General features: G+C 41.2%; 2 protein-coding genes across 2 annotated transcripts in view; one reads left to right on the top strand and one right to left on the bottom strand.

Moving 5' to 3' along the window:
- Positions 1-21,723, bottom strand: part of DOCK1 (dedicator of cytokinesis 1) — a 696,032-nt gene that overhangs the window by 311,597 nt on the left and 362,712 nt on the right. The gene's annotated exons all lie outside the window — the stretch shown is intronic.
- Positions 1-21,723, top strand: part of INSYN2A (inhibitory synaptic factor 2A) — an 82,525-nt gene that overhangs the window by 12,441 nt on the left and 48,361 nt on the right. The window contains exon 2 of the mRNA XM_082266716.1: positions 13,625-14,804. Coding sequence (XP_082122842.1) covers positions 13,630-14,804 — 1,175 coding nt within the window. The 5' untranslated portion in view covers positions 13,625-13,629. The remainder of the gene's footprint in view (positions 1-13,624; positions 14,805-21,723) is intronic.

The raw sequence follows: 21,723 nt of genomic DNA, 5'->3' as shown, positions 1-21,723 counted from the left end.
TTTAGGGGCATACCCTTCCCTGAAAATAAAATATGGTTTCTGGGGTCAAGAAATTTCCTGTGGTCAATATGTTTGCAAACACATCTAAATCATCAGGATATGGGTACATTTTGACAAACCCCCCCCCCCCCCTTTATTTATTTTTTGTAATACAATGTAAAGACCAAAAATCATGACAGCACCAAATCATTTAACACCTAATACCCTAAAGAAAAGATTACAGCCTGAAGCAATAAGCCATTTTATTTTGGTTCTGTATGGTACAAACAAGCACAGTAAGCTTGGCTGTGAAAAAAAAGCATTTGGCTCCATTATTGCCTTCTGTTCTGGATGTCATGGGGCACTTGACATGTATGGCGAGTGTGCCGATTACCCAAGTCTAATACCTGTATGTGCCAGTTTCGAGAGTACAAGTACTGGGTTCTTTTGCCATTTGCTTTCTTATACTTGCAAACTGCTCCATCGCTTTGCTTGCAGGTGAGAACCCATCTCTCAAATAATACTGTAATTACTACCCTGGCAGCGAATATATGCATACATTTATTGCAGGAATCGTAGCACTGACACTTCAACTGTGCAGGGAAATGAGCAAAACGCAAAAGCCAATAGAGAACTGAGTACTTGGATTCTGACAAAGATGTGAATACTTTATATTACTAATAGTAAAGAAATATTAGTGCAAGCAATAGTCCACATGACAGTTTATACTTAAAGCTTAAAAAAAAAAAATGCTTAAAAAAGTCAGCTTAGCCATGTTTGTCCTGCATAAAAGTGATAAAAAGCATACTTCGCTTATCAGGAGTCTCAGCACATGATTTAATGATTATCTCGCTTTTAGTGTCACCTGTAAACTGTATACAGCCTCCCATTAATCTGGCTGTTTGATAAGAGATTTTCTACTGTGCTGTCATTCAACACAGCTTACTCCTCTTCAAGCCCTCCAAATACCAGGCAAACAGTTCCCTGAACAGATAAACATGGAGAAAGCAATGTGAGGCCCATTTTCTATTCACAGCTCAGTACTCCATCACCACAGTGATACTATTCAATACATTCTAAAGGAAGGACATAGGTTTTATATGAGAACATGAAAGCATGCTAGGCTGGCAGCTGTATAAGACGAAGGGGGATTGCCTTGTGACTGCAGGAGATGTTTGGGATCATTTCTATACATACAGCATAGTGAACTGCACTAAATAGATCGGATCTGTGCTCCACGTCAATGATTTCAGACACACCATTTGGGCATAAAGGAATGCTTTCTGGCACACATGCAACTGTGTTGTGGTAGAACCCAGATTACCATATCTTGTGCAGTAAAAATATAATCCAAATTTATACACTGTCTATTAACAGCAAAGAGGAAAGTGCTATAATGATTAGATTTCATGGATATATTTATAATTGTAATTTTACCATTTCTGGAAAAAAAGGTGCATTAACATGAAATATCCTTCATTAATACCAGCTAAACCCACTTATGTCACCCTCTAGACCAGCAATTCAACTTTTTTAATGCAGAGGAACCCCCAAATAATTTTTAGGTCTCTTGAGAACCCTTCCTTAACCACCTCCCACCCGGGCCATTGTACATATACGGCCGGGTGGGAGTCTCGTCCTTCTGAATGGACGTTCCGGAGCTGGGGTGATCAGTGAGTATTTGAGTATTTCTAAGTACTCACTGATCACAGGGGGGGTCTGTGCTGGTAATCAGATGATTACCAGTGCAGCCCTGGGGGGAGGGGATGCCACTAGAGCCACCAGGGATGCCCACCCATGACCACCAGGGATGCCCACCATGGCCACCAGGGATGGCAAACAGCCTGCCAGTAGTGCCCTCCTATCAGTGCTGCCCACCAATGCCATATATCAGTGCTGCCCACCAGTGCCCGTTATTGCCATCCACCAGTGCTGCCCACCAGTGCCCATTATTGCCCACCAGTGCTGCCTATCAGTGCCCATCAGTGCCCCCCATCAGTGCCAATCAGTGCCGCCGATCAGTGCCAATCAGTGCCGCCGATCAGTGCCACCTATCAGTGCCCACCAGTGCCGCCGATCAGTGCCCATCAGTGCTGCCTATCAGTGCCCATCAGCGCTGCCTATCAGTGCCCACCAATGCTACATATCAGTGCTATCTATCAGTGCCACATATCAGTGTCCATCAGTGCTGCATATCATTGCTACCTATCAGTGCCCATCAGTGCTGCATATCAGTGCCACCCCATCAGTGCCACCCAATCAGTGTCTCCTCATCAGTGCCTGTCAGTGCGGCATCATCAGTGCAGGAAAAAACGCATCTATTCACAAAATTTTATAACCTAAACAAAAAAACTTTTTTTTTTTCAAACTTTTCTGTCTTTTTTTATTTGTGCACCAAAAAAGAAAAAACCTGACAGTGATCAAATACCACCAAAAGAAAGCTCTATTTGTGGGGAAAAAATGACACAAATTTGGTTTAGGTACAATGTTGCATGACCGCGCAATTGTCATTCAAAATGCAACAGCGCTAAAAGATGAAAATTGGTCTGGGAAGGAAGGGGGTTTAAGTGCCCAGTATTGAGGTAGTTAAACCAACTATCAGTGGTCAATGTCAAAAATGCCCCTTGTATTGGCGGTCAGTAGGAAGAATGCAACCCTTACAGTGGTGGCTAGAATACCACCCTTACAGAGAGCTTCTAAGATAACTGGTGTTCTGCTGCTGGCTTTGCCAAGTGGTGCAGGTCCTGAAACCATGCAAGCACCATCAAATGAGAGGTCAATCAGCCACAGCTCAGGGAACCCCTAGCAAACTCTGGAGGAACGCTAGTTGGGAATGGGTGCTCTATACAGTCAAAGTCTTATTGCTTAGCCATAACAAGCTCACTTGGAGCAAGATACCCCAGAGGGGCTGATTTACTAAAGTCACTCTGCAAGTACAGTCGCTCCAGAGCTTAATAAAATGAGGGGAATCCCTGCTGACTTACACCATGCAATTATGTGCAAGAAAAATTCCGTTTTTTTTTTTTTTTTTTAATTTTCCTTGCATGTGTTTGGACATTATTGTCAAGTGAAGCTTTACTAAGCTCTGGAGCAACTGCACTTGCTAAGTGCGCAGTTTATTTGCCATTAGCAAATCAACCTCAGAGTCTCTCTTGCTTGTTCTTACATACAGTATCTCACAAAAGTGAGTGCACTCCTCACATTTTTGTAAATATTTTATTATTTCTTTTCATGTGACAACACTGAAGAAATTACAATTTGCTACAACGCAACATAGTTAGTGTACAGCTTGTATAACCGTGTAAATTTGCTGTCCCCTCAAACTAACAACACACAGCCATTAATGTCTAAACCGCTGGCAACAAAAATGAGTACACCTCTAAGTGAAAATGTCCAAATTGGGCTCAATTAGCCATTTTGCCTCCCAGGTGTCATGTGACTAGTTAGTGTTACAAGGTTTCAGGTGTGAATGGGGAACAGGTATGTTAAACTTGGTGTTATCGCTCTCACTCTCTCATACTGGTCACTGGAAGTTCAACATGGCACCTCATGGCAAAGAACTCTCTAAGGATATGAAAAAAAGATTTGTTGCTCTACACAAAGATGGCCTAGGCTATAGAAAAATTGCCAGGACCATGAAACTAAGCTGCAGCATGGTGGTCAAGACCATACAGCGGTTTAATAAGACAGGTTTCACTCAGAAAAGGCCTTGCCATGTTCGACCAAAGAAGCTGAGTACAATGCTTAGCGTCATATCTAGAGGTTGTCTTTGGGAAATGGACGTATGAGTGCTGCAAGCATTGCTGCAGAGGTTGAAGGGGTGGGGGGTCACTGCTCAGACCATACGCCGCACAATGCATCAAATTGGTCTGCATGGCTGTCATCCCAGAATGAAGCCTCTTCTAAAGATGATGCACAAGAAAGCCCGCAAACAGTTTGCTGAGGACAAGCAGACATGGATTACTGGAACCATGTCCTGTGGTCTGATGAGACCAAGATAAATTTATTTGGTTCAAAATGGTGCCAAGCCTGTGTGATGGCATTCAGGTGAGGAGTACAAAGACAAGTGTGTCTTGCCTACATTCAAGCATAGTGGTGGGAGTGTCATGGTCTGGGACTGCATTAGTGCTGTTGGCACTGGGGAGCTACAGTTCATTAAGGGAATCATGAATGCCAACATGTACTGTAACAAATTGAAGCACAGCATGATCCCCTCCCTTCGGAGACTGGGCCGCAGGGCAGAATTCCAAAATAATGACCCCAAACACACCTCCAAGATGACCATTCCCTTGCTAAAGAAGCTGAGGGTCAAGGTGATGGACTGACCTGTCTGGACATGTCTCCAGACCGAAACCCTATTGGGCATCCTCAAATGGAAGGTGGAGAGGGCGCAAGGTCTCTAACATCCACTAGCTCTGTGATGTCATCATGGAGGAGTGGAAGAGAACTCCAGTGGCAACCTGTGAAGCTCTGGTGAACTCCATGCCCAGGAGGGTTAAGGCAGTGCTGGAAAAAAATGGTGGCCACAAAATATTGAAACTTTGGTCCCAATTTGGACATTTTCACTTAGGAGTGTACTCACTTTTGTTGCCAGCAGTTCAGACCATAATGGCTGTGTGTTGAGTTATTTTGAGGAGACAGCAAATTTACATGCACAATATGTTTGTTGTTGTCTTCTCTCAATAGCAGTTTAAGGTAGCTCTACAGTGCATTTGGAAAGTATTCACATTGCTTCACTTTTTATTCCAAAATTGATTCAATTCATTATTTTCCTCAGAATTTTACAAACAATATCCAATAATGACAATGTGAAAGACGTTTGTTTAAAATCTTTACAAAAATTAAAAAAAAAAAAAAAAAAAAATCACCTGTACATACTAAAAGTATTATCAGCCTTTGCCATGACACTCAAAATTGAGCTCAGATGCATCTTGTTTCCACTGATCATTCTTCAGATGTTTCTACAACTTGATTGGAGTCCATCCGTGGTATATTCAGTTGATTGGACATGACGTGGAAAAGGCACACATCTGTCTTCATAAGGTGCCACAGTTAACAGTGCATGTCAGGGGACAAACCAAACCATGATGTCCAAGCAATTGTTTGTAGTCAAAAGACAGGATTGTATCTGCACAGATCTGGGGGAAAGGTACAGAAAAGTGTCTGCAGAATTAAAGGTCACAATGAGCACAGTGGCCTCCATCAGCCATAAAAAGAAAATTTTGGAATCATTAGGACTCTTCATAAAGCGGGCGACCAGGCCAAACTGAGCAATCAAGGGAGAAGAGCCTTTGTGAGGGAGGTGACCAATAGCCTGATGGTCACTCTGAAAGAGCTCCAGCATTTCTCTGTGGGGAGAGGAGAACCTTCCAGAATGACAACCATTTCAGCAGCACTCTACCAATCATGCCTGTATGGTAGAGTGGCCAGATGGAAGCCACTCCTCAGTAAATGGAACATAAACTCCCGCCTGGAGTTTGCCAAATAGCACCTGAAGGACACTCAGACCATAAGAAACCAAATTCTCTTGTCTAGTGAAACAAAGACTGAACTCTTTGGCCTGAATGGCAGCATCATGCTGTGGGGATGTTTTTCAGCATCCCTAAGCACACAGCCAAGATAACAAAGGAGTGGCTATGGAGAAAATCTGTGAATGTCCTTGAGTGGCCCAGCCAAAGCCCAGATTTGAACCTGATTGAACATCTCTAGAGACATCTGAAAATGGCTGTGCACCGACGCTCCTCATCCAACCTGATGGAACTTGAGAGGTCCTGCAATGAAGAATGGGAGAAACTGCCCAAAAAAAGGTGCGCCAAGCTTGTAGCATCATACTCAAAAAGACTTAAGGCTGTAATTGGTGCCAAAGGTGCTTCAAAAAAGTATTGAGCAAAGGCTGTGAATACTTATGTACATATGATTTTTTTCATTTTTAATAAATTTACAAAGATTTTAAACAAACTTCTTCCATGTTATCATTATAGGGTATTGTTTGTAATATTTTGAGGAAAATAATGAATTTATTCAATTTTGGAATAAGGCTGTAACATAAAAATGTGGAAAAAGTGAAGCTCTGAATTTTTTTGGATGCACTGTATGACTGTCCCCATGTACATACATACTGCTACATACCATTGTTCCCAAAGGTCCTTCATTAGGGACCAAATCCCTCTGCCCCCCCCCCCTTTCCTCTTTAATTGTTCCTCTTTTTGATCTCATGTATAGACCTCTATTAAAAATATGTACTATTTAACTACTAAATGTGTTACAACACAGGTAATCTTTAGTCCAACCCTACAGTATTGCATTCCTTTTAATAAAGGCAATATATAGAAATAGTAGTGGTGAAATAGGCAAAATGTAATCACATGTACTGTACCAACTTTCTGAAAAACCACAAAGCATGTATGCAAAACACACTCCTCCAATAATGCGGACTATGAAGGCTGCACAAAAATAATGATTGGTTAAACCCATTATTTACTTATTACATAAATAAGCTGTGCTTACAGCTAGCTCATAGCTCCCCTTTCTAAAGCCTCCTGCTGGACAATCTCACTCAAGAACAGACTCCCACACACCAAGGAAGCATTTTCCCTGGACTGTTCCCACGCACCTCATTACAAATGCATGACAACAAATCTCGTGTGAACAAACCTGTAGGATTAGTTCACTTTTCCTAAAAGACTGCAGCAAAAGGAAAAACCTCAAAAAAGGACTGAACAGCTATCACTACTAACAAAATGCTTAAACATCAAGTGCCATTACGAAGAACTGTCAATATTTTCCTACTGCCAGAAAATCACAATCATTCTGGCTTTAAAAATGCCAACTGGAATCTGAAAATTTGCATCTGATCGATGGCTATCGTGAACCAAAAGCAGTTATACTAACAAAAGTTTTTTATTAAACCCAATGAGGTGCCTGAATTTCTAGGCTGGCCTTAGAGGATTACTGGGTAACATTAGAAGTATTACATAGCTCTCTCACCTTTTAGAAAGTTAACAGTATTACAAGACAGAAATGTAGAGTGTTTCCTCTACCACTGTGAGCTGGCGATTTATAATTGGATTTGCTTACACTGGAAAAGAAACCAGTAAGTGCAGATTTGATTGTGTTATACAAATTCATGCTAGGTCAATACGAAACAGTCTCAAGAGACCCATTTATCTTTAGGACTCTGCAGAGTCCGCAAGGACAACCTGTGCTACTGAAAAAGCAGAAATTTCTTCGCATATTCAAAGTATTTTTTATACCAAAGTTATAGAGTATTTGCTTTTGGAAGTGAAGGATGCAGTCTTGTGAAAGGTTTAATCCATGCAGGAATCCTTTTTTCCCCCTCTGGCAGCATCGCCAACTCTGTTCATCTGCATCAAAGGGAAGGGATGGTGTATTTTCATTGAGTACACATTCCCAGTTATTACAGAAATTTTACATAAAAGACATTTTCATGTGATTTTCACCTTTTCACTTGCTTGCCATATTTTCATGAGGGCATTTATTTATTTACTGGCAGTAGCTTTCGTGATTGTAGATACATAGTAGCCTGTTCAATTGTCATCTTACATAAGCCATTAGATTGTAATGTTTGCAATGTGAGCACAATAACAGAATTAAACTAAAGTGTATCAACAGGCAAAAATCAAAATGATGTGTGTCATAGCGCTACACAGTGGTCTCCAAACTGTGGCCCTTTGCTTGACTGTATCAGGTCCTTGGGGCAAGATTCCTTCCACTGATACAACAGGGGCATAATTCCTCCCACTGACACTAGTGATGGGGCACTTTCCTCTTCTGACACTAACAATGGGGCACTATTCCTCCCACTGACACTAACAACGGAGCATAATTCCTGTCACCGACACCAAGGGGGCATAATTGCTGTCACTGATATCAATTGGGCAATATTCCTCCCACTGACGCCAATGATGGGGCACTATTCCTCCACTAACGCCAACAAAGGCACCCTATTTCCTCCACAGACACCAATGATGGGGCATTATTTACTCCCATTGATGCCGGGGCATTTTTACTCCCACTGGCCACAGTCTGGCCCCCTGAAAATCTGAAGGACAGAAAAATGGCCCTCTGTATAGAAAGTTTGGAGACCCCTGTTTTCACATGTTCGATCATGCTCATATTAAAATTACACAGAAATGTAGTTCTTCAAAAAGTTTGTTGTCCCTGCCAGTGAATTGCTCCCCAACCATTTCCTGTAGATAAGTGACACTTTCTATTGTGTGCACCTTTTCTGAGGCACTCCACAATTAGGCTACAAGTGCTACTTTGGTACATCATCCTCACTGCACAGTTCCCATTGTAACATGTCTCTGTTGTATTAGTGCTGAATGGGAGGGAGCACAGGATGTATTTAGTAATTCCTTTTCTGGCTAGGAGCACAAGTAGATACTGCAGTTTTAGATTTACACGTTATAGTGTAGAATAGGAAGGTGATATAAGCACCACTGCAGCCCACTCCTAGTTTAAATCTTTTTATTGAATATTTCAACAAGGAATATAAACCGACAGAACTTCTTCTAAGGCCCCTTTCACACAGCCCGTCCGGACTCCGTTTATCTCAGCGGGGGATCGATCCGCCGATCCCCGCTGAGCAGGAGGATGACAGCTGTTCTCTCTCTGCGGAGACACAGCTGTCAGTTTCCCATACATCTCTATGGGGGAATCGGATTGGGAACAGACCGTCGGTCCGTTCTCATCCGATCCGCTGGACAAATGGAAAATAGGGTTTCCATCCGTCCAGATTTGATGGAACGGATGTCAGCGGACATGTCTCCGCTGACATCCGATGCCCCATAGGGATGCATGGGGGGACCGTTCAGATCTGCCAAAAAAAAATGGACAGGTGGATCTGAATGGTCCGCCTGTCTAAAAGAGCCCTAAGACCTTATAAGGTATCAAACCAATACATCCCAGAAAATACGTTATTATAACATGAAAGAGAGAAGAGTAAAAAGAAAGGGAAAAGAAAGAAGAGAAAAAAAAAATGAAAACAAAAAGGAATTAGGTGCATATCTGTGCATTAGTTCCAATACAGCATTTACATTACAGAGAATTTTCTTTCCCTTTCTCTTCTTATGAACTCGTCTTAAGCGTCAATGTTTGTAATGAGGCCGTCATTTACCTAGAATAAATAATGCTATATGAGGCAGTAGTTTTAAACTCATGCCAGCAGGCCCATATTTTTTAATATTTAACAACGTTATCTCTAGCCAAACATGTTAGCTCTTCTAAAGAACATAGATCATCAACTTTATGTAGCCATTGGGCTACAGTGGGTACCGTGTGTTTTCTCCAATACAAAGGAATCAAAGATTTCACAGCGTTCAGTAAATATGGAGTGGTTGATCTCCTATATCTGCCTATTGACACTGCTGAACAATGAAACAACATAGACCAAGGTTCTGGCTTTATTTCATCTTTTTTTATAATGAGGATTGTGTCAGCTACTGCCTTCTGATACCCCTGAATAGGTAGACAAGTCCACCAAATGTGTCCATGTGTTGCGATGCCGCCACAATTCCTCCAACCCAAAGGTGATGCCACAGAGGACATTGCATGTAGTTTATTTGGAGTATAATACCAGCGGATAAGGAGTTTATAATTTACTTCCTCGGTTTTAAATAGAGGACACATGGACTAACTGCATGATCTTGTCTATTTGTTCATCAGTGGTATTTGATTGCAAATCTTTTTCCCAGCTGGCTATATAGCAGTCCACTGAATACCAGAAGCTGCAGAAAGCAGTGGTCACCATTAGGCCCCTTTCACACATATGGACCGTTCGTCCGTTTTTCATCCATCTGTTGACGAATGAAAAACGGACATCAATGCATTCCTATGGAAAATGGATGACAACAGATGATCATTCATTTAAATCCATTTTCATCCGCTCCGTTTTTTTGAACAGATGAAAGCCCTCTTTTTTATCTGTTAAAAAAATAAAATGGATCAGATGAAAAAGTGATGACAATGATGAAAGGGGCCTTACTCTGACAGTGCTAAATTAGGAGACAGTTTTCAATAAAAAGGAATTACAAAAAAAAAAAAGTAATTTCTTTTTATTGAAAACTGTCTCTTAATTTGGTACTGCCCGATTAAGGACATAAACAGACCATTCATTTCATCAGTTCAGTCATGTCAAAATGGATGAAGTATTCTTCAGTTTTTCATCAGTTTATTTTACATTCACTACCAATGCAAAAACGGATGAAAAAATGACCATTTGTCAGTTTACATCCATTTTCCATCCAACCCGTTTATTTAACAGAGGAAAAATTAAGCATTTATCAATTTAAAAAAAACAGATGACAGGTTCACATGTAAACTGATGTAAATTAATGATCATCCATTTACATCCATTTTTCCATAGAGATGCATTGATGTCCGTTTTTCATCAGTCAACGGATGGATGAAAAATTGACAGACAGCATGTGTGAAAGCGGCCTTACACATATAAAATACTCATGAAAGGTATAACCTTTCCCAGTTTTCCCACACTTAAAAAATTAAGTTTAATGATTTTAAAGTAATCTCATCAGCTGGGAAGATCACAAAAAAATATTTTATGAAAACTGCATCTATGTTCATGAGGGAAGCCACATACTGTATATTCATTACCTGTGCAAGCTACTGTCTACTTCTTGCCTAGCAGTGCTGCACAACTGTGCTTCAACTCAAGGAAATTTAAAAGGTAAACATTTATTTTTTGAATGAATGACAGCCTTTGGGGAGAAGTGCCGGTTCACATTTGTGCGATCACAGAGATCGCATGTAATTCGGAGTGCACTGCTACAAAAATTACATGCAATGTATGTGCGGTGCAAATTCAGCCATACTGTTTGAAATGGCTGAATTCGCACCGCAATTGCACTAAACACGCACAGGACCCTTTTTTTGGTCCTCAGCAGAATCGGATTGCATAGTGGTTCACACTAGTGCGATCTGATTCTGTGCGAACTTTCAGATCGCACTGCGATATGCGATCTGATCTGGGGGTGTCGTTAACATTGAATTAACACCCCCAGCGTATCGCATATGGCAGAGTGAACTGCCTGTTATGCGGATGAGATGCAGGAACACGCTGTATATTCACAGCGTTCCCGCATAGCATAAATGTGAATCGGCATTCAAGGAAGTCACTATGATGCTAAAAAAAAAAAAAGCAAAAAAAAGGTATCAAAGTGGCTACCTTTAGTCCCAAATGCGGTCATTCATTCAAAAAATAAATGTTTACCTTTTAAATTTCCTTGAGTTGAAGCACAGATGTTGTGCAGCACTGCTAAGCAAGAAGTAGACAGTAGCTTGCACAGGTAATGAATATACAGTATGTGGCTTCCCTCATGAACATAGATGCAGTTTTCATAAAAGATTTTTTTGTGATCTTCCCAGGTGATGAGATTACTTTAAAATTATTAAAGCCAACATAATTTTTTAGGTGTGGGAAAACTGGGAAAGGTTAGACCTTCATGAGTATGTTTTATGTTTAAGCGCCCTTTCACACATGCTGTCTGTTTGTCCATTTTTCATCCATTTACGGATGAAAAACGGACGTCAATGCATCTCAATGGAATCTCAATGGAAAAACATTCATTAATTTTTTTAAACTGATCAAAGCTCTATTTTTCCTCTGTTTAATAAACGCATAAACTTATGAAAAATTGATGGCCTCTGATGAAAAACTGAAAAATACTTCATCCATTTTGACATGACTGAACTAATGAAATGAACGGTCTGGTCTGCGTGTGTGACAAGGGCCTTAATCTGGATACACACTATCCAACTTTTGTGGTTAGATTTCCTTCAGATTTACCTTTTCTATGTAGTGCAAGGGCCTGCCAGATTGCATACAAATTGAAAGTGTTTAGGTTTGACCTCATATTATATGGTTTTGGTAAGTCTAAAGGAAAAAGCCTTCAGAAAATCTTATAGTGTGTATGGCCCATTAGATTTACCTCTGCCCCTTCTGGGCAAATTTCTGCTCTCTTTCTATTCTCAAGGCCCAGTTGCTATCTTGGATAATAACTGACCTAGATGGTTAGCATACCTGCCCTGAACACTATTACTAACCCTGAGAAAAGTTACACCAAGCTGTATATTACTTCCCCCATTACACTCACATGAACAGAAATGTTCGGCCCTGAGGGGTTATCCTGTTCATGTAGCACGAGCAGGTGGTTGAGTCAGGTTTGTGCAGGTGAGAACTCCTTTTGTAGCACTCTAACTCTCAATCAGAAGAGAGGGGAAGAAAAAGCCAGAAGCTCAGTTCGATATTAAAATAGGCCACTGTCCACATTATTAATCTTTGCACACTTGAACAGTCAAGACATAACTCACTGCCTTATCAGTAGCATGCATCTCCCAGGGTCCATTTTTTTCCCGCTAAGACACAATGCCTCCAAAATACTAATCACCCTGGAGGAAGTGACACTGGAACCACAGTGAATACAATTTTTTAGTAAATCCTGGTTAAAAAAGGCTGTGCAATTTGTTATCCATTGCAATATGAAGTCTTAAAGCCCAATTAAAGCTTCAGCATTTATTATTGTTGTGTAGACTGCATGTAAGGTAAGAAATAGGTTTGTCTTTTTCCATATATATATATATATATATATATATATATATATATAGTGTTGCAAGCACACTTGAAAGTCAGACTATTGCTTTCACAATTCACGATGAAGCTGGCCAGGTCTTTAGTGGTTCGGTTTGAGATTCTCCACCCACCGCTGCAATTATAAGCTCTGCTCTGGTAGCAAAAGCACTTGTTAATTAGAGCACTGTACGGGGAGGGGTTTCTCGGGCCATTAGAAACTCAGGCTGCTAAAATGTATACGAGATCAGTGGTCTGACTCTCCAGCGTGGTGCCAGCACAGCGTAAAAAAAATGCAGCCTGTTTTGCCTTAATAAACGCAAAAAGGTCTAAAATGGCTTTAAACATAGAAACTTTACAGTGGTTCTAAAGCCAACCCTGCATTAAGGTACCTCCCTATATACTTACCTGAGTCCTCTCTCAATCCATTGCGGTGTCAGTCTGCAGTGGCACTGGTCTGTGTTCCTCTCCTCACAGGACACACAGACAGCATCCTGGGAGGAGGAAAGGGGGATAGGACACACTGCACTGTGCCGCTTGATATGGGAGCACACACAGAAAAGGAGACGGCGAGAGTGATGGTAGGGAATCCTGGAAGAGAAGGGTTTGGAGTTGCTCTGAGCAATACCATTGCGCAGAACAAGTATAATATGCTTATTATTTTAATAAAAAATGTATACTTAACCACTTTAAACTAAGGAATTTAACAGGAATGCCAAGCATTTTGAAAGCTTCTCAGCTTCTCAGCTCAAGTCAGAGGTACCTACTGAAAGGCAACAGAATGATGAAGTGAAGCTGCATTGAGCACAAGACACTGATCAGTCGTAGAATCCAAGCTGCTAGGTTGTGCTATTCAAGGGGGCTGTATGTTGGGGATTCCATATAAGGAGACCGTAGGGAAAGAGCAGTAGGGAGGTACAAATGACAGGTTTTGTAGTCTCTCTATGACAGGGAAAAACCCTATTTCACAGGAAGACCTTGACTAAACGTAACATTAAATTATGTTATATTTACTGATTACTCTGTGTTTTCATACAGGAATCATGGTGAGCAAGGAGGGGGAGAAATGTGTGCTGACATCCTCAGAAAGTGAAGCTGAACCAGCTGTTTCCTTAGCCTTAGAAATGAAATATGCATTGGACCCCAACCGGCAGATCAAGAAGAGGAATAAAGCCCTTCAAGTAAGGTTTAAAGATATTTGCGAAGCTCAGAACGAGCAGAGGGATAAACAGCTTTCCACAGTGCCACAGAGCGAGAAGAAGGAAGGAAAGTCTCTTTCTTATAAAGCTTACCGGAAGTACATGACAGTGCCTGCCCGACGGTCTATACCCAACGTTACCAAGAGCACAGGGGTTCAGACTTCACCAGACCTGAAAAAACGATATCAGACTTTTCCGCTGGACCGCAAAAAAGGAAACCTGTTGAAAAATGCCTCGGGAGCTGATACAATGAAGGGCCAGAACAACGGATTTGTAATAGAGGTCAAGGATACAAAAGATCTCAAAAGCTCAGGGGAGTCCAACCAATGCCGCAGGGTCGGTGAGAGAGTGGTCGCTGATCTCATGGTGCATTCTAGTGAAAACATGGATGTTGTCCCATCAAGCAATTGCTCAGATGCATGTGGAAGCACGGATTTGCACAGCTGTACTAAAGAATCCCCTCCTCTTCAAAACCCAGCAATCTCCACTTTGGAGCAGGCCATCTGCCATTTGCATGAACCCACTAAACACGACAAAAGGCCATTGGGGAACATGCAGTCCCACCACCCGCCACATGTTAAGGTGCTTCTAAAAGAAGAAGCCACCATCCACTCCCCTACACTTAACCCAAATTTAACAGACCCCGAAGACTTGAGTGACACAGAGCGGACAGTCTGTCCGCTGAAGGATGCAGAAGACAAAAGAACTAGTCATCTTAATGGCTTGCAAGGCCAAGATGTAAACCCTAAGGCCTGCACGGCGCAGTCACAGTGTCAAACGACGGAATGTAATGAGCAGGCCCTGCAGATAAAGGTTTTACCCACGGATAAAAATCAGCCTTGTCAGTCGACGGTTGCTTTGAGTGATGAATGCCAACAAATCGTGCCTCACACAGAAGTGACAGACTTAAAAGCACAGCTTCAGAACATGGAAAACCTGATCAGCTCTAGTCAGGAAACAATTAAAGTGCTTTTGGGTGTGATTCAGGAGCTAGAGAAGGGAGAAGCTAACCGAGAGGGGTAAGTGATATAAATGACTCAATGGTCACTTAAGCTGCATAATGATGTATAGTGATAGATTGCTGTTATTATAACATGACATTTCTACATGAGCTGAAAAAAGGCCATATATTACCAGTGTTTATGGACTTAAAGGAAACTTATCGCCACAAAAACATTATACTAGTGTAAATCTCTAATAGCAAATTTGGAGAGGGTGTTGGTGGTGTCAGATAGCTGAAACCTGTCAATTGATTTGAGATGACCATGCTCATTGTCATGCTGAGTGTGCCCATTTGGAATTCTAGGTGAGACAGAGACAGATTACTCATAATGTAAAGGTATGTGCAGGCACCACATCACTTACTTGTTGCGAGAAGTACTTCCTAAAGTAAACCTGTCATACATGGAGGTTGCCATTGCTGAGCTTCCCTTAGAATACTAGCTGCTTGTCAAGCTGAATCTTTCTCCAATGCTTTGAATCACTGACAGGGAACATGTATGCAAGTAAGAACTTCTGTCACTTTCCTAATTCGCACCACTAAACAGAGAGAGCAACTCAAAAAATTGACAGGTGCCAAAACTGCTGGTTGTCTACTGCTAATTGTTTAGAAATGGAAGCATGTAATAGTGAATTTCTTGTAGTCTTTGTTTATTATGCAACACCGTGGTCCTGTCACCCAAGTGACAGATACATTTTAAAGGACCACTAAATCTAAAATGCAGAGCTACCAATACTATTCACAACTGGCGCACACAGAAGTGTCCACCTTTACCATCAGACAGAAAGAAATATTGGACATTAGGCAACTTGGCTGTGAGGCAAAAACCTGGTAGGAAAATGACAGTTAGGCTATATGCACAATGGCTTAAAAAACGATGCTTTTATAGGAGTTTTGTTTTGCCTGTAGAAGCAGCTCAATGTTATCCTAGGAGTCCTTGCACATTAGGATGATTGGAGGCATATTTTGAGCTCAGGGTTTAAAGGCAGGAAAAAAAAAAAAAAAAACCCTTCTGGTTTTCGTTTTTGGTTGGAGCTTTCTGGCAGAAAAAAACAATAAACGCTCCTAAGCTCTCAAATCCTGTACAAAAATGCTCTATATCAGAGTTTTTTTTTTTTGTTTTTTTCTGCCAGGAGTACTGGTATTTTTGAAAGCCCAGTGTGCATGGAGCCTTAGCAATTCTCTATTGAATTACTGGATAGGAGGTCATCATATACTGTCCCTTCCAAGCAGCTTCATTTCTTAATATTATGTTCCGATACTTCCCAGACATTTTACACATCTGTTCATAAATTATAATAAAGTAGATACTCAGTCAAGCATCTCCTTAACAGAGTGGGAAAGGATTGGAACCTTTGTTGGATTTTAATATTCAGTCTACTCACTGGGCAGATTTCAACATTTTGGCCATTTACATGGACAAACTTAGGTATAAACCCGTGCGATAGCCTTGTTTCGCTCACATGGGGATGCACAGATGTTCAATGCACCCCCATGGAGGCAGTCCCATTCATCTCAATTGGGAAGCAATGGCTGCACAAAGTGGCTGCTCCCAATTTGACATTTGTGCGGGTGTGGGTGCAGGTGCATGTCCCTGAGCTCAAAAGGTCTGTGTGAATGAGGACAATTTCTGACAGAACAAGAAAGCAGGAGATTTTTTTCTCCTAACAGAACCCAGACAAAAAAAAAAATAATAATAATAATGTAATTTGTGTAGCGCTTAAGAAAATAAAAATGTCAAATTCAGTTTCGCATGCAGAAACAAACAAGTTTAGTTTTCACTGTGGCGTTTTTGTGGTATGTGCTGAAAAAAGTAGTGCATGCACCATCAACTGTACTTCAATATCAATCAGGACATTTCAATAAACCTTGTGTCTCACAGTGCACACAATGGGTTATGCCATCAGTACAGCTCATGGGTGTAAACAGGCATTTTTAAAAAGAAACTGCAGAAACTGTCCTCAGTGTGTATGACTACAACAGTGGTGCCAGATCAGATGGTAAAGGAGTCCAAATCGTTTTAACAGGAGATGTTTCAGGGGCCAACAGTCGCATCAAGTCTCATTGGAAATTCATCTTTGCTTTCTGTTTTGGGGACTGTTGTCCCTGTGGCAGAAGTTAAAGAGAAATTAAATCTTTAGTGTTGTCTTTAGAAAGAGTAAAGAGGAAATCTTCCAGTGAGGACACAAATTCTGGTGATAACTGTCAAAAATTGTGATTTCTTCTTAATTTGAGGGCATTTCCCATCACCTCCTGTTATGTCACCAGCACAAGAGCTGAGGGGAAATCCCCTTAACTGGGGAAACAGAACATTGTCCCAGTTTACTATAAACATTGGGTCAGTATGACAGCCAGGCAACTAGAGTTTAAGAAAGTAAGGTTAGAAATCATCATCTCCGTATTTACTCAGTATAGGTTTTATTTAAGATGCCCTCAATAGCAGTCACGACTGAGAAGTATTTTAAAGCGTAAACTAAATGTACCTATCCTTCACAGTGAAGGAAGCTTCCTTCTTAGCTTAGGTTAACACTGTACCGGGTTCGAGAATGTGTGTAAATTGCACATGTTCCTCTGACCTGCAAGGACAACATGCATTTTAGCAGAAGCATGTGGGTGCCATTAATTCTTAATAGCACCCCCACGCATTGGAAAAAGTAGCATGTTTTCAGATGCACAAAACCTGAAAAATCCCCTCACTTTAGATTTCTTTAAAATCTCTGGAAGTAAAGAGAAATGTCCCCAGTGGGAAACAGACAGGAAAAAATAACCTGACAGGTCTTTCCTACTCTAACCATAACTAAAAATGTAAAACTATTGGCTATGCAGACACTTTAGCCATTATACGTGTTACAAATGATATGCAAGATGAACAATTCTTGTGTATATATTGTATATATATCCACGTAAGCCAGTTAAGAATGTGCTCACGGTGTTTATTATATTGCTTTGTGACCATGAACATTAGAATTCCTTGCGTTATGTGACAGAGGTTTATGTAAAACTGTACTTTGGAACATGGCACGCTACAGCAGCAATCTTATATACGAAATCATTAAATATTTAAGACACAGAAGAAATGTTAATCCCTAAAGCTATGCAGTTTTTATTCAATGTTGCCTAGGTGGTTGTCAATACCATTAATGTGGCCTCTTAAAGAGATTTCCTAGCTACATCATTTAAGGGAGGCTGGTCATTTACAACCCAATATGTGCAGGCTTTCCACAGTTCCAAGTCTTGCTCGAGGTGATCAAGTCGTTTAGAGGTTAACACTCACATGATAAGGAGATCTTTCTAGCATAGAAGTATTTATATTCACATAGTGGCAAATCTGTAACAGTATGCCAATTGTCCCCATTTTCTCAGAGAATTAGTGTGGGACTGATCTGTTAGGCCTAGCCAAGTGCTGTTGATACTGACGGAAAAAGCTGCATGTAGGTGTGTGCATGGTTGGAGGACAAAGCCAAATACTGCCAGTACTGATTATTACAGGGAAAAGGGACACAAGCAATGGGGCCAGGATTTCAAAACTGAGATAAACCATAAAAACAATTGACAAGATCACTAATCAATACCAAAATGGCAAGACCAGTGGACAGACATATCAGGTTAATGGCTAGACAGACAAACAGGTTGACAGCAATTTAGCAAGTGACAGATTTACTCCCACTTGCTGTTTGCCAAAGTCCAAATCTATAAATAAGGAGCATTTCCTATAACAAATATCAAATAAAAAAAAGTTTGTTATAAAATAAACAGATCTGTTTCTATGCATCTCCTGTGATTAGACAAGTGTTATGAGTAGGACATATTAAGGTCTGGTTAGCTACAATGCCATTACATACATTTTGTCCTTGGGTGGCCATGCTCTATCATACTTCTGTATCTATGAAGGGAGCGCCATGAATGCCAACCATGGTGAACTTGAAAGAGATGTTTTTTTTTTTAAGAATCATACTTGCCTAGGTATATGCAGCATCAGTCCGATGCTCCATCTGTCCCCCTGAGAACTGAGTGATCAGACACCGCTCCATTTTCCCAGCTCCCTGAACAGAGAGCTGCTGACTGTCAGACACTTTTCTCTCCTCTGGGAGCAGCCAGCTCAGGCTCTCGGCGGTTCGCTGAGAGGCTGAGCCGGGTGCTAGTCCAGGCATGTGGGCAGATCCCGACTTCAATGAGGCAATGTTTCTCGAGCCTGGACCACCTCTGACATCAGCCAACAGAAGGCTTCAGCCCGCTGTCTGCAGAAAACGGGTCACAGGAGTGTAGAATGAACTGCACTCCTGTGATCCACAGGAGAAGTACAGCTAAACGAACTTTGGCTGTATTTCGCCTTTCAAACATGGCTGTTTTTCTTTAATACATGGGGGTTGGTGGGTTTAGTAGTTTAAATAAAGGGAAATAACACAGTTTATGATTTCAGTGCAGCTTAGGGGATGTGACAAAGACAATGCATTTCTGGCAGGTTCAACAGATAGTTTCAATTGCTGAAAATGTGCTTAGCCTAAAAAAAACAGGCAGCACAACTAAGCACTGGTAAACTACAGTAAAATACATTTTTGTTCTTGGGTTTGAGGTTTACGGGGCCCATTCACAACAGATGCGTTGGGGTTATGCGGTTAGCCATTTCCAGGGCAGCCCCAATGCACAGACAAGGCAAAAAGCCTTGTATTCAATGGAGTTAATTCATCAAGACATGAACAGTGGGTTGTGACACGAACCACCTCAATGCAGAAGTGTTGAAGTGAATAGAACTGTATTGGATTATCACTCATGACATTTCAATCAAGTTTTCAAAACAGTAAACAGTGTGCTATGCTGGGACATTAGCCATTGGCATTGTGTCTCCCAGCGCACACAAGCACTTGTGTGAGCAGCAAGGCTCGCTGGTGTGAACAAGCCCTTAAAGAACAGGAAAAAGTGCATGATTAAAAGCAATGTCAAAAGGAAATGGTCCATAAGCCATAAATGATGAAGCAGACCCATGTACATGAAGTGAGATGAATGGCAGCCTCATCCAGACTCCAGCCAGGCAACACCCCAGCTTATTTCGCTCCACCCCTTGGAGCCTAATTATGAGGATCATTGGGATCAAAGGGTAACCTTGTTTTCTATAGCAAAACAAAGCAGCATACCTATATGCTTAGTTATTAGGATGAGGCAAAGTGTAATCAAACACAGGAAGCAGACCTAGTCATTTGTGCTTTGCAGATATTATATATTTGGACCATAATCATTGGCAGGAAAAAAAGATAACCGTTTCCTCAAAATATGAAAGCAAATGAGCGAGAAAAGAAATGCTAGCTCCAACACTGACAGCTATAGATTCTTATACGGGTAATTTGTATAATGAATCCCACTAATCATGACATATTTTAACAACACTCTAAATTAGGGTGGTCTGTTTATAAAACTGTGTGAATAATGTTGCCTGAAAATACTCAAGCATATGTGAAAAATTCCTCTAGCGGAGTGAACGCTAAGGCAGATAATCCCTGATTCTAATAACAGTTGAAAACAATGCAGAAATAATACCAGCCATATGAACTGTATAGAACGAAAGAACAGAAAACGGGCAAAACATATAATTAAAAGATCCCTTTCCACATGACTAGTTACTGCTCATTCATATGGCCTTTCTTTATCATTATAGCTTGAAAGTGCAATCTGCCTCAGATTACCCAATCGGGTTCAAAACAGTACTACAAATATACTTTGGGAGAAAGAGTGCTGAAATGTGATTGGTTATTCTGAGACAACAGGCAGTTCTTTCTTAGTTAAAGCCCCTATTAGGGCTCACTTGCTGAGACTTTAAACACACATTAACTTGCCTACCGCTTGAACATGCTATTATGATGTGTTTTTGATGCTTCTGTGAAGCTTTTTTGAAGCTATAATGAAGCTTGGTAATTGACCTATATTGTGTTTGTTTTCAATTTGTTTTACAGGGGCTCAGTAGAACCATAACTCGGTAGTACCGCCAACTCCGTAATACTCCCGCTCAGCAGATCCCTAGCTCATTAATACCCAGCTCTTTTGATGCCCCACTCTGTAGTAACCCCAAGCTCTGCTGATCCCCCGCTGAAAAGTAACCTCCAGCTCTGTTGATCTCCCACTCATTAGTAACCCCCAGCTCTGCTGATCCTCCTCGCTCTCCAGTCCCTGCTCACCTCCTGCTATATTGCTTCCATGCTGCTCACCATGTGTGACTGTTTCTAGTTTCTGCTGCTCTGGTTCCCCAGCTTGACTGATCCTCCGCCACTCAGTCCTATCTCTCTGGTCCCCTCTCACCTTCCGCTATAGCATTTGTACACCACATGTGCCATCTGCGAGTTGCTCCACTCTGGTCCAGGCCCCGCACACAAGACAGTCCCAGAATATACACACATGAACCAGAAGTGACCACTGATGAGATTTTTTGGGTTCGCTTGTTGGTTCCCAGTGCATTCTGGGATATCTCATATCTCCAATACCTCCAAAACAAAGCAAATGCAATCAAACTTTGAATAAACTCCCCTCTAATGCTGCAGGTTATGTTAGTAATTATTGTGAAAAGCTTCTATAGAGGCTTTGGAGAGTCTTTGAAGCACCAAGAAAGTGACATAGGGTATAATTTTGGAAGTGACGCAAAGCAAATGCAACAATATGAACAGGACTGTAAAGTAAACATTTTATTTAGTGAGAAGCGCTTTGAATAAGATTCAGAGTGCTTAAAAAAACGTGTCAAATGCCACATTTTGAAGCAAGTGTAAACAAGCGCTTTGAGAATTGTTTTGCAGTCTGGTCCTGCTGGAGATTTTCTTTGTACTTCCCATCTTAGAAGCAAAATAGGAAGAGAAAATTTCATCAAAGTGAGGTGCTTCTAGTTCTCGTGACAATTGTGTATGTTCCATTCATTTTTGTCTTGGTAACAAGAGTTGCCCCTGTACATCCCAAAATGT

The sequence above is a fragment of the Pelophylax lessonae genome (genome assembly GCF_965119305.1).
Source record: "Pelophylax lessonae genome assembly, chromosome: 9".
Taxonomy (NCBI): Eukaryota; Metazoa; Chordata; class Amphibia; order Anura; family Ranidae; genus Pelophylax; species Pelophylax lessonae.
The sequence above is the reverse complement of the archived record's forward strand: the minus strand, read 5'-3'. Positions and strand labels throughout refer to the sequence as shown.